The 13542-nt window shown below is 40.5% G+C and overlaps 1 protein-coding gene across 1 annotated transcript in view; it reads left to right on the forward strand.

Moving 5' to 3' along the window:
* The window catches only part of Pcsk2 (proprotein convertase subtilisin/kexin type 2), a 248531-nt gene that overhangs the window by 133182 nt on the left and 101807 nt on the right, over window positions 1-13542 (forward strand). Inside the window, exons 3-5 of the mRNA XM_034496062.2 lie at window positions 67-180; window positions 2673-2781; window positions 9399-9436. Coding sequence (XP_034351953.1) covers window positions 67-180; window positions 2673-2781; window positions 9399-9436 — 261 coding nt within the window. The remainder of the gene's footprint in view (window positions 1-66; window positions 181-2672; window positions 2782-9398; window positions 9437-13542) is intronic.

The following is a 13542-nucleotide window of genomic DNA, read 5'->3' on the forward strand; positions in this document are numbered from 1 at the left end:
TTGCAATGAATTCCAGAAGAAGGGTATTAAGGTTCGTACTTGGGTAATCTGTTGATATTGTTCCAGATAAAGATGGCCCTGCAACAAGAAGGATTTGACCGTAAAAAGAGAGGGTACAGGGACATCAATGAGATTGACATCAACATGAATGATCCTCTTTTTACAAAGCAATGGTATCTGGTAAGTTTCTCTATTATGTATAATGACCCACACTTTGAAAGATGAACTTCTATTTCTTTATTATTTGATAGGATAATAACCAGCATCCAGGCCAATGAATGCCTCTATAACCTTCAATAAGCTTAAATGTCTATCTGTCACCTCCTATTCAGCTTGCCCACTAAGCATCTACCAACAGCTGATCACATGGTCTTGCATTCTGAACAGATACAGCTGTATGAGAATGAAGACTTGCAAACTACCAGAAAGCCAGATCAAGTATTTAGGAGAAGTAATCCAGAGGTGTTAACAGGCATAGAAAGGTGAGAGGGACCTGTTAAAGTCACAGCCTTAAGAGTAAGAACCCAGTGTTTTCCTGAGTGACACAGACGAGAGATTGTCAAAGATGGCATTTCAGCACTGCCTGAAACAATGACAGCAGCGAATCAGATTCAGAGCACTGAAACCTAGGCTGTCTCATGGCAAGTATTTTCTGGCTCATCTACGATCCATGGGGATCCATGTGGGTTGATTGAGCTATGTTTAAAAGATTAATAAGGACAAGAGAGATGGCTCGGTGACTAAGAGCATGTACTGTTCTTCCAGATGACCCACGTTCTGTTCCCAGCACCTACTGTCAAGCAGCCCACAAACTGTCTGCAACTCCAGCTCCAGTGGATCCCACACCTCTGGCCCCTTAGGCACCCGCACTCACTTTCATAAACCCACACATATACACATCATTAAAAATAATAAAAGTAAATCTTTTAAAAAAGGAAATCAATGACTCCAAGCCAACCCAAGTTGCAAAGCACATTATAAATGACTGATTTATAACTGTGAGTGATGGCTTACTTTATTAGGATTAAAAGATGATGAGCAAGGTAGAAAATTAAAGAACACAGACTGCTACACCATAGGAATAAAACCCAGTCTCCCTGAGGCTTCAGTACTTGGCTGTGCCTTGTGATTTTTGGACATAGAATTCTGAAAGCCTGGGTAATTGAATGACTTATGTATGTTAATCAGGGTAGGGTAGGTTTATTGCAATAAGAAATAACTCCAAATCACAGTAGCTTCTTAAAATCAAAGCCTGTTTTTTTTCTGGTGCTATTTTTTTTTAAATGCTTCCACCGTACCTTAGCAAGGAAAAGGAACAAACTATATGTCTCTTGAAACTTCTACCTAGGTGTGACAAATAGCACATGAACTCACACTGGACTGGCCCAAACCATGGTCACATGACCATTCTAAATTAGGAGGAAAATGGAGAAGGAATATAATCTTTAATGTGGGCCTGGAAGGAAAAGAGTAATAACCTTTGTGAAGCATACTAAAGGCACTAATGACTTTCCAGTAATGTCTTAGTAATACAAGGACATCCTCTGGTCACCGTGGGCCTTTACCAGCACACACTCCAACCTCACTATTTCTTCATATGCCATCCTTGAGAAAATACGTACAGAACATACATACACGGAAAGAGGCTACTGAATGCATTGATGTGAACCATTCCTTAATCTTCCTTTTTAAAAATATGGAGGAGTTAGAATGATAGCTCTGCCACTAAAATGCTTGTCATGTAAGCATGAGGATCAGAGTTCGATCCCCAGAAACCACATGCAAAGCACTTGTAATGGTGCTTATAAAATGGCAGCATGCACCTGTAATCCCAGAACTGAGGTGTGAGAGATGGGGGACCCTTTGGGCTCACTGGCTAGCCATCCCAACTCACATGGCAAGCTCTCAACCATCTAAAAACCCAAAATGGTCACTAAGGAGCAATACCCAAAGTTAACCATTAGCCTCCACATACATGCACCTACACACAATGGTACATGCACACTCTTGCATTCACACAAACACAGACGTGCATACACAAAAAACTGAGGAGGATTTTATTTTTTTATATTATAATATAATATACACTGAAGAATAGCCACCTATCTTGAATTTAGTTCAACACGTATTTTAGAGCAAGTTTTAATATAACAGTACTACAATTCCTCCAAAAAAAAGTTAGTGTCATTTATTGAAGGAACTTTATTCACTAATAAGCCAAGATATTATATGTTAAATTCAAAGCATGTGCTAAACAGAGGTTTGACAGAAATCGTTTCATTTTCTATTTGGAGGGTTTGCTGTGATAACTTCTCCAAGACCATTATATAAGATGATTTGAATTTTTTTCTTTGGTGCCAGGATTTAAATATAGGGCTTTGTATGTGTTAGACAAACATTTTTACCACTGAGCTATACGCCTAGCCTTGTGAAGAAAATTTGAAGACAGCAATTTAGTTATGAGATGAGGGGATTAGAGCAGTATTTAATCTTTACATAAAACAGAAAAATCGGTTGTTTATGTGAAACAAATAGGAAGGGAATCCTTTGGGGTGAAGTAGGTCACCCAAAAGCATGTTTGATGAAGGGTGTAGCCTTTATTGGCAATCAAGTATCAGTATGTATCGAAACACCAAACCAATCAGATTCTCTGCTTTGAATTCCTCTGTCAGTTCAACACTGGGCAAGCAGATGGAACTCCTGGGCTAGACTTGAACGTGGCTGAAGCCTGGGAGCTGGGATACACGGGGAAAGGAGTGACCATTGGAATCATGGATGATGGTGAGTTCCTCACAGGCCTCTCATCATTTGCAAGTGAGTGCCTTTCATGCCTCCGAGCATAAGACTTGGGGTTCCAAGAAGCCCATTAGCAGTTAGCAATTCTGATACTGGACCTGATGGCCACACCACAGTTTGATCAAATCCTCCCCTTCATCCTGATCAGTGTTCTGATAGTTGGTGATGCTCTCAACAAGCATTGCTTGAACTGATAAATAAGAAACTAAAGAAACCTGTTAATACCTTGCTTCCTTACTGACCTGGTTCTTACAACTTGCCTGAAACATCTTCTAACCCCATGTATAATTGCCTTCTGTTTCTCTAGAGCCATGATTTAAAATTCAGTGCTTCACAACAGCTCCATTTCACATTCTAGAGTTTAGGTTTTCAGCTATCAGGATCCCAGCCCAGGTCCTTGCACACATGCTAGGCAATTGCTCTTCTACTCATCCATATCCTCGACTTCCTTGTTTGAAGTAGCCACATGGGCTGTTTGAACTGCTGACACCAACGTTCATTTCAATAACCACAGAAAGTTCTATCTGAGAGTGTGGCTTTGGGTCCATGACAAGATTGGGGTTTAGAAAAAATAGCTTAAATGTTATTTTCAGAATAAGCCCCTATCAGGCAAACTCTGATAATGGTTATGTCATTGACACCCCCATATATTTTAACAGAGTTTTGTGAATGAGTGATTTTATAACTGCAAATGACTTGCCTCTGTGCAGATCCTGCAGCTGCACCACCCTTCAGTCATTTTGCTGGGTTGACCTTCTGTCCTTGTTCAGCTCCCTAGCTCTCCCTCTGAAAGTCCCACTGTGCATCCTTAATTACCTACAAAGCCTACATAGAGGGGAGACAATGGAGCCTCTCTCTTTTGAACATCCTCAAAGAACACTGTTGACTAAAAGCAAGCCTTTGAAGCAGAGTTGATAGGGAAAACAAGGGAAACCAGGCTGCTCAGAACCTGTTCTGTCTTTGTAGGAGCTCATTAGACAATGTAAAACACTGCCTCCGTAAGCATCTGATGTGTGAGATGTTTTGAAGCGGATATTAAAAGCCTTCTCCAGTCCTGAGAAGAAAGAACTATGTGGGCAGATGTCAGAGCTTATGAATATAGTCTTTCTTTCTGAACACTGGCTTAGACTACTTTTCAGAGCAGCTGAGGCCGGCCCATCCAGAAAAAGACACATCTAATTTTGAAGAAACCACCTAGGATAGTCTGTGAACGCTAATGAAACAGCTCACTGGGGGTTCTGTACTGTAAATAGAGAGACCCACCTTAAATGTGTCACAGCAGTGACAACCTCTCTGATCAATCGACACCAGCTTGATCAACCCCCAACAGCACTGTAGGTGCCAATTTCAGTTTCTGTCATAGCCTCCTCGAATGACACTCAAGCCGTTCCTTCCAAAGATGGCCAATGAGAAGATGCCTCACTCTGCCCCAGATTGAGAGGCAAAACTCTTTAGTAAGTCCCAGAAGGGTTTCCTGTTTGATCTTAGTTCTATAGGTGAGTGGTCACTGGGATCCTCATAAGTTGAACTCACTGTCCCTCAATTAAAATTTCTCCATTAAAATTCTCTATTGTTTTGGCCACCACTGCTACAGAACAAGCCAACTAGAATAACTTTTTTTTTAAGTTACTGTGTCTTAGAGTTCTGTGATAGATTATGCTGGAAAGTTCTGCTGCTGTCTCTAAAGAAAGAAAAGAATGTGTTCCATCAGGGAAGAAGGCTCAGTCAATAAAGCACTTTATACAAGTATGAGGACCTGAGTCCCCACCCCTAGCACCCATGTAAAAGCTGAGTGCAGCAATGCACAACTGTTACCCCAACAATGGGGATCAAGGTCAGATGGGAGATCCCTGGAGCTCACTGGGAGGTCAGCCTCACTGAATCAGTGAGGGCAGGGTGCAGTGAGAGGTCCTGCCTCAGAGAATAAAGCAGAGAGCAACTGAGGAAGACACCTGACATCTCCCTCTGGCATAAGGACACATGCAACACACACACACACACACACACACACACACACACACCACGGAGCATGTGTTCAGTATATTCTACTTTAAGACAGAATCAAACATACAAAAACATTACAACACTATCAGTCAGGTTATTACTTTCATTTAGATCATTCTTTTATTGGTAGAACAATGTCTTTCATCCTTTACAATTCTATCGATATTTTTATTCCCATGTCTGTAACCATTCTACCAACATTTTTTCTCTTAACTTCATTAAAGATTCTTTCTTATAATTATAATAAATATATTTTATTGAAGTCTAATTTCCTCCTGGTCTCGAATTATCTCCTTACACTCATATTTCTCTTCACAGAGAAGAGATTACCAATTCTTCTCTTAAACAAAATCCATTTTCAGTACATGTAATCATGTTTTTAACATTGTCTTCTAACTTAAAAGGCATACCCTTTATGTGTAGTTAGGGAAAGGGGGTCAGGGCAGTGTTTAACTTATATTTGTTACAAAACTTTTTGCTTAACAATGTTAAATAATTTCAGTGAACATAATCAATTTCATTTCCACACAGATTTTAATATCAAGCCAATTTCTAAAACTGTTTTTGCTAACAATTTCTTCTGCTAATATTACTCCAGCAATGTGAGAAATTATAGTATAGTTGCTTATTTATTGTTATGATCAAATACTCTGACAAAATGAAAGCTGAAGAAAGAAGCCTTTACTTTGGGTTACAGTCCCAGAGGGGAGACAGTGTATCATGGCAGGGGATGCATGACAGCTCACCTGGCAGTCAGGAAGGTGACTAATCACATTTCATCACAACACAAAAAGGAGAGAGAGAGAGAGAGAGAGAGAGAGAGAGAGAGAGAGAGAGAGAGAGAATAGGAAGTGGGACTATGATATGAATGTCAAAGTTCACCTTCACTTATGTACTTTCTCCAGTGAGGCTCCACCCCTTAAAGGTTCCACAACCTCCCCAAATACCAGCACCAGCTGGAGATCAAGAGTTCACATGTATGAGCCTGTGGGGGTAATTTTATATTTAAACCACAAGTTCCTACCCCTGGTCCCAAAATCCGAAAGCCATCTCATAATACAAAATACATTTAGTCTAATTTCAAAAGTCCTATAGTCTTTAAAAGTAGCATCACTGTTCAAATGCCCAGTCTTTCTGAGATTCAAGGTAAACCCTTACTGTAAACTAAAACCAAAAGATAAATTATATACTTCTGATACATAAAATGTACATAACCAATCCAAAAAAAGGAGGAATGGAGACACAGTGAGGAAATATTGAGCAAAAATTAGACTGAAACCAGCAAGATAAACACCAAAACCTATAGCGCTGTGTCTGGCATCTGGGGCCTCAGTTTCAAAGAGTTTAAACAACTTTACCCTTTAAACTCTGCTGCCTGACATCTCTCTCTTTTAGGCTTGTTCTACTCCCTATGTGCAGTCCTCCATAGCAGCTATCTTCAACATCTTCAAATCTCCATCACAACCCAGGCTTCAACTTGATAGCTTTGCAGAATAGCCTATCAGGACCCCTCAGGACCTCACAGGAACTCCAAGCCTCCAAGCTTAACACACATTGCCCAGCCACAGAAGCTCCCTGAAACCACAGAGTGAAAGTTGTGCCTCTACTCACACAGTGAAGAATGTTGCCAGGTTCTGCTACCAGCCTGGGGTGGAGCCTATTTCTTTGAGCCACAGTTGTTACATCTGCTCACTGATACTGGTAATAATAATAATAATAATAATAATAATAATAATAATAATAATAATAAATTTTTTAAAAAGTCTCTAGGTATTTGCTTTCTAAAACCAGAAAACCTCTGAGTCTTTTTCCTTTCATAAGGAGGATCTTGCCTTCAGGAAACTTTTCCTGATATTTTAGGGTAAAGCAGGAAGCTTTGTAATGGCAGGAAGCCCTAACAGAACAGTCTCTTTTTCAGTATGTGCCTTGGCTGAACCCTTCCTGATGCTCCTTTTCCTCCCCATTGTACACACTTAATCAGGAAGAACCATTCGACAGAATGTTTTTCTCTCTGGAAGTTTCCTCCACTGAGGAAATTAGCCTATTCTTTTTTAATTTAACCTCATGCAAGTTCTCAGGACACAGGCAGAACACAGTCAGATTCATTGATGATATATCACGTGAATGGGCTCTAACCCAGTTGCTGATAAAATCCTTAAACTTCATGAGCTGGGTCTCTACTGTTCATTGCACTCTTAGCACTTCTGTCTTCCAAGCCCCTATAAAAATGACCCATTAAGTTCTGCCATAGCACTTAATAGCTTTTCTAGCTAGAGTTCCAAAGTCTTCTAGTCTCCTCCAAAAAACCGTGTGAACAGGTTTATCACAACAACAAATACGCTTCTCTGAAGCCAGTTTTTTTATTGAAACAATTTTAGTTAATTTTCTGTTGCTGAAGTAAAATACTTTTGGGCTGGAGTGATTATTAAATAGATAAATAAATAAATAAATAAATAAAATACTCTCACAAAAAGCAAGTTGGGTGTGGGGGGAGGGAGTTGGCTTATATTTCCATAGGAAATTCAGTCCAGCACTGCAAAGGCACAGAGGAGTATGAAGCCAACCTGCAGACTGGTCATATCTCTCCTCACACAGGAGGCAGAGATACATAACAGGAAATGGGGCCATAATATAAAACCTCAAAGCACACCTTCAGTGACATCCTTCCTCCAGTGATACTCCACCTCCTGAGGAGTCCATAACACTCTCAAGCAGTGCCACCAGCTGAGAAACCAGTGTTCAAATATTGGCTGAAGAGGACATTCTATTTTCAAACCACAATAATGACATTTCTAATAATGATGATAGGAATCCATTAGTGTGTTTACTGTTAGCCAAGCACTTCTATGAATTGTTTTTAATCTGTGAAAGAGCTTTCCAAGGTAAATCTTAGCCCCATTTCAAAGATGACAAAGTCAAAACTCAGAGATATTGTGTTATTTGATAAAATCCATGTCAGTGTTACTGTGTCTGGCACTTGAATAGAACTGGATCTGTTGGTCTCAACACCTGTGTTCACCCCAACCCTGTAGATCACTTTTCTTCCTCAGATCTTTGTCAGAGAAGTAGAAAGAGAAGGCATCGTGCCCATGAGTGACAAGTGACTAGCTGTACTCCCACGCCATTGTTCAGTAACTGTCAGCCCATAAATTATAAACGTGACCGAGGAAAAAAAGAAAATTTCCTTTTAGAATATATGCATCCTAACTCAAGAAGTTTTATTTAGTTTGACTTGATCTTGGTTTTGTTTGTTTGTTTGTTTGTTTTGGTTGGTTGGTTGGTTGGGTTTGGGTTTGGGTTTTTTAGGGGACTTGGGGGCTTGGTTGCTTGGTTTTTATTCATTTTGTTTGGTTTGGGTTGGGTTTTTTGTTGTTGTTTTTGCTTTTTGCTTTTTTGTTTTTCACCACAAAGCCTTAGGATGGCCCTGTGTAGGATGGCTGGTACAGCCTTAGTATGTATAACACAAAGATGCCAGCAAAAGGTGCTTAATCATAATTCTAGCTTATAAGCCTAGCATCCCGGGATAGTTATAAAACGCATCTATGGCTAGTCTAAACATACCACATTCATGCTTCTTTGAGACCTGCCCTTTTCTCATCTCCAATTGTTCAAGAAGGAAATAAGCACAGGGAGGTCAAGCAACCTGCCTAAAGTCATACTGCTCATTATCATGGTGGTTGGGAGGCAAATTCTGCTCTTTGGCTCCAAATACCCTCATTTATAACCATGGCCCTATGTAGTTGCAGGGCCATTGCTCCATATATGCACAAGTACAGCACATGCTAAGATTCTATAGCAGAGCAGAGCTGGTTAAGAACTTTTCAGTTGCCCCTCGTGTTCTACAGTGATTTCTGAGGTCAAAATCAAATTTTCTAATGGTACTCAGCAGCATAAATAAACCGTAATTCTACCCCAGCAATGACTCCGGAGCACAGAATAGGCTTCGACTCAAGAGCAAAACACAGAACTCCAGCCGAGGGAATTGAAGCTCTGGCTTTCCAGAAAGGCACGTTCTGGAGAGACAAGCATCAGCTCCCAGCTGGCAACACCTCACTAGAAACCGCTAGCTTTCTCCTAATGGCTTTTCTGGCCTAGCCGTGCGCCTCTTATTTCCATGCTGGAGTGTGCTCTCCTAATCCGTTGTTCTCCGTGCCCTGTTAAATAATCATGGCTTTTTCTCCCCGGGGCCAGCTTCATTTCAGAGGAGATGCGTTAGAAATGTCAGGATTTCTACAAATCTCTTTTACATCGCTGCGGCGATGAGCCATCCATCTCACAGTCACTAAGCCCCTTACTGCTGACATTTATCCGGAAACATTATCCGTGGGCCCGGAGCTCTAATTGGCTTCACTGCTCTGCAGTACATCTGGGGGCAGCTGTCTCTCCACCGAGGAAGTGATGCAGCACTCCTCCACACAGAAAGGCAAAGCAAGGCAAGGCAGAGGGTTCAGGATCAGCACTGCCCCCCCCTCCACAAAGCCCCTGACTCCCACAAGTCTTCTGTACCATTCCTGAAGGGAGCATCTATTTCTGGACAGCTTTGAAGACACAGTAGCAGGCATTAATTAACTTTCCACTCCTGTGTTATCTTTTCACAGGAATTGACTATCTCCACCCAGACCTGGCCTACAACTATGTAAGTACGAGTTGATTTTAAGGTGTGAGGAATGTGTGATTTAAACCAACCTGCTACATCTGATTACTGAGTGTTCTAGTATATGCAATATGTGTGCATTTGAAAATCAAGCATGCCCAAATGCAACTCTCTCTCTTCTCTCTCTCTCTCTCTCTCTCTCTCTCTCTCTCTCTCTCTCACACACACACACACACACACACACACACACATATACATGTGTATGCAACTCAGATGTTCATGTGCACACAGAATAATAACCACATACTCAAAGGTGCACACTTGTGTGCTTGTACACACTGAATCAGCTCATCTTGTTGGAGCCACTACTCAGTGGGTACACATGGGAGCTGGACACATGCCAAATGGGTGGCTTTCTGAGAAGAAGGATAACAAGCTGAAGTTTGGAGGAACAGACTGCCAGGAAAGTAGACAGAGGGAAAGGCAGAGAGGAGAGCAGCATGGCAAGGCTTGAACCAACGCCAGCGGCAATCCTCAAGTGAAAGAGATAATCAAGCTATCTGGGTTCTTGTTGGCAAAAACTGAAGACCAAGAGCCAAAAACTGCAGGAACTCACATTGCAACCATCACTCTGTGACAGCAAGATCAGTATCTGTTTTATTAGGTTTTGCCGTGCTAAACAGTTGTTGAGCCTTGCCCACCTTTAAGGCGCTTTTAAGACAAGCAAGGACTGTCAGCAGAGACTCTCTGCTTTGGCAACCCAGCAACTCATACGACGGTTTCCTGATTATAAACCTACAAGCTCTTTAAACATAGCCAATCTCCTCATTCTAACTTCAGGAGCTATGATATGCAAGCATTGGTGTGGTCATTCAAAGTTGCCCCAGCTGAGTTACACTTTCCCCATAAGCTTGAATTCTTAAGTTAAAAGACATGATCTTAGTGACTGAGAACTTCCAGTTAAAACAAGGACTTAAGTACAAAAGACAGTTAATAAGCAATACTGTTGACAAGTCAGCTCTCTGAGTGCTTTGTCCTAGATGTGTCTGTCTATACTGTATAAAAGTCAAGGGGCTGCCTTGTATTTTGTGCACTGGGTATCAGGAAACAGGACAATAAGGTTTTTATTGTTTCCTGCACAATACTTGCAATCTAGAAGCATAAAAATAGTGCTAAATATCTTCTCTAACAGTATATATGTGTGTGTGTGTGTGTGTGTGTGTATGTATTAGATATATAATATATTATTAGATAATAATTATATTATGTTATTATATAATATTATAATTCCATTAGATACTAATATATTCTCTAATAGTCATATATGTATAAATATATATTTTATATGTACTATTATATATTATATAATATGCTATTATATAATATATATTTATAATATATTGTACAATATAATTAATCATACAATATAATACAGTGTATATATTATAAGATGTCTGGGTTATATATATATATGAAGTGCATCATGGGTCATCCAGTCACTGTGGCCTCCAAGAGAAATGACAGAAAAATAAACCAAAGCTTTATTGAGTTATTATCATAACTCATAGCTATGGAGAAGACAGTCATGGGTTGCCTGTGCATGACAGTCTGCACCACTGATCCTGTGGGTCGTGTCTAGGGAACCCTTCTCTAACCTGTCCTGGAAGCCACCTGCCCCACTGCCAGCTCACATGTGTCTAACTGTTCATTTACTTTCTTGAAATGGCCTGAAATTGTCACCTTGGACAATTCTTCTCTGCCTTTCTTTTCTGTGTCCTCCATAAACACAGAGCCCTGAGATGTCACTGATGGGGAGACTGAAAAAAGCAAGTGGTTTGTTTTCTACTGTGCTCTGCTATCCCAGGGCCTTCCCTCTTGGAAGTATGTTTTCCTCAGGGATGCTATTCTGCAGCCTTGGAGAACTGCCTACACTTACTGAGACACTGGTATTTCCCACAATTTTCCTAAGCCCCAGAGCCCAGGACATCAGAAGTAGCTACATAGGGCCACCATTGCCTTGTGTCCCAGAGGACCTCAAAGTGGGTGTGTCTGAAAGACTAATGATACCTACCCTCCTTGCTGTGCACAGATTTTAGCTCCACAAAAGCCTAAACCACAAAAACAACCTTTAGGTTACAACCCCTTCAGCAAACCTTTATTTCCAAAAATATTTATATTATGATTCATAAAAGTAGCAAGATTACAGTTATGAAGTAGCAATGAAAAAAATTTGTTTTATGTGTGAATCTTTTTTTTAAATTATCAAATCATAAATTTTACTTTTTAACATGGGGTTATAAACACAAAAATGCAGGATGTGAGGAAGGGGATGACACAGGAGCATAGGTGTTCAGGGGGAGTACAGATATCTTTCAGAACAAGGTATCAGCTGGGTAACAGTTCAGGGGACAGGTCACTATGACTCTGCCTATGATTCACTTGTCCTTATCTAATTTGGTACTATCTTCCAAAGGCTGCCTATTTATAAGGTCTATGACTACTCAGGCTGGTAGATTTTAACAAAAGCTGCCTGTTTACAATAGTTTATAGCCATCTGTTTCAGTGTTTTTCCACAGAGACCCAAGACTTTGTGTTAGCAGGCAGGTATGTCAGGCCTATTGCTGATTTTAGGCTTATGGCTGATTTTAGGCCTTCAGTGTATAAGCAGGGCTGCCCCTGACATCTCCTCCCTTCTCCAAGTATAGAAGGGCCGTAGCAATTCTAATCTTGCCAAGGCTGAGATAGAGGCCTGACCTCCAGTAATTAAAGGGAACCTTGTAATGGCTCCAGTCCTCCTGTCATTGTCCTGTGAGGCATGAGGGCCATACCCATCCCAATGTCTTTTTCCTGGAGAGGGAATACTTTTGACATCAAGCCCTGAGATAGCTGTGGCATAGTTTTTATTGGTCTCAGCGATGCCAGAGGCAGTCAGCGGCACATTTGCCATGAGCTTTCAGTTTTAGAAAGTTAAAAGTGAACAAGACATGATGGAGACTATTTTTGGGAGACTCTTTCTGGGGGTACAGTTTCCCCTCTTTGGTTTTGAAAGCCAGTTTTTCAGAGTTCTTGTAAAATCAGGGCAGAAGAGCCAACAGCCGCTCCTTCCACCCTCAGAGAGTCATGAAGACATTATTTAAAGAAATATAAATCTTTATTAATAATCTCTTTTATCAAAGGACTATTATAAAACAGCCAACAATTTATCAGTCTATATAATATATTGATTAATGATAGCTTCTTCTACTTTTTGTAAAATTACTCCTTTTGTCAATTAATTGTTGAGGGAAATTAGGATTTGCATCTCTCTTGAGAATATTAAACAGAGTCTTAAATTCTTTTGTGAAGAGCTTAAAATAAGATCTTAGCCAATAAGCATCTCCTGGAAACTTTTGAAAATAATTTGAAATAAGTAAACTATCTCTTTTTTTTTGCCAGACTCATTATCTGTTTTTTATTGGATATTTTATATATTTACCTTTCACTGTTATCTCCTCTTCCATTCTCCCCCAAAACCTCTTATCCCATACCCCCTCTTCCTATTTTTATGAGGGTGTGCTCCCACCATCCTCCCAATCCTGCCTCCCTGCTTGTGAATTCCCCAACACTAGGGATCCAAACTTTTGGAAACCATGGCCCTCCACTTCCACTGCTGCCTAACAAGACCGCCCTCAATTACCTATAAAGGTGGAGCCATGAGTCCCTCCCTTTGTGTTCTCAGGCTGGAGGTTTAGACCCTGGGAGCTCTGGTTGAGTATTTTGATACTCCTTCTAAAAAGGACCAAAGCACCCCACTTTGGTCTTCCTTCCTCCTCTTGAGTTTCATGTGGTCTATGCATTGTGTCTTAGGTATTGTGAGCTTTTGGGCTAATATCCACTTATCAGTGAGTGCATACCATGTATGTTCTTTTGTGATTGGGTTACCTCACTCAGGATGATATTCTCAAGCTCCATCCATTTGCCTAAAAATTTCATGAACTCATTGTTTTTAATAGCTGAGTAATACTCCATTGTGTAAATGTAGCACATTTTCTGTATCCATTCCTCTGTTGAAGGACATCTGAGTTCTTTCCAACTTCTGGCTATTATAAATAAGGCTGCTATGAACATAGTGGAGCATGTGTCCCTGTTGTATGTTGAAACATCTTTTG

The sequence above is a fragment of the Arvicanthis niloticus genome, chromosome 2 (assembly GCF_011762505.2).
Source record: "Arvicanthis niloticus isolate mArvNil1 chromosome 2, mArvNil1.pat.X, whole genome shotgun sequence".
NCBI classification, from domain to species: Eukaryota; Metazoa; Chordata; class Mammalia; order Rodentia; family Muridae; genus Arvicanthis; species Arvicanthis niloticus.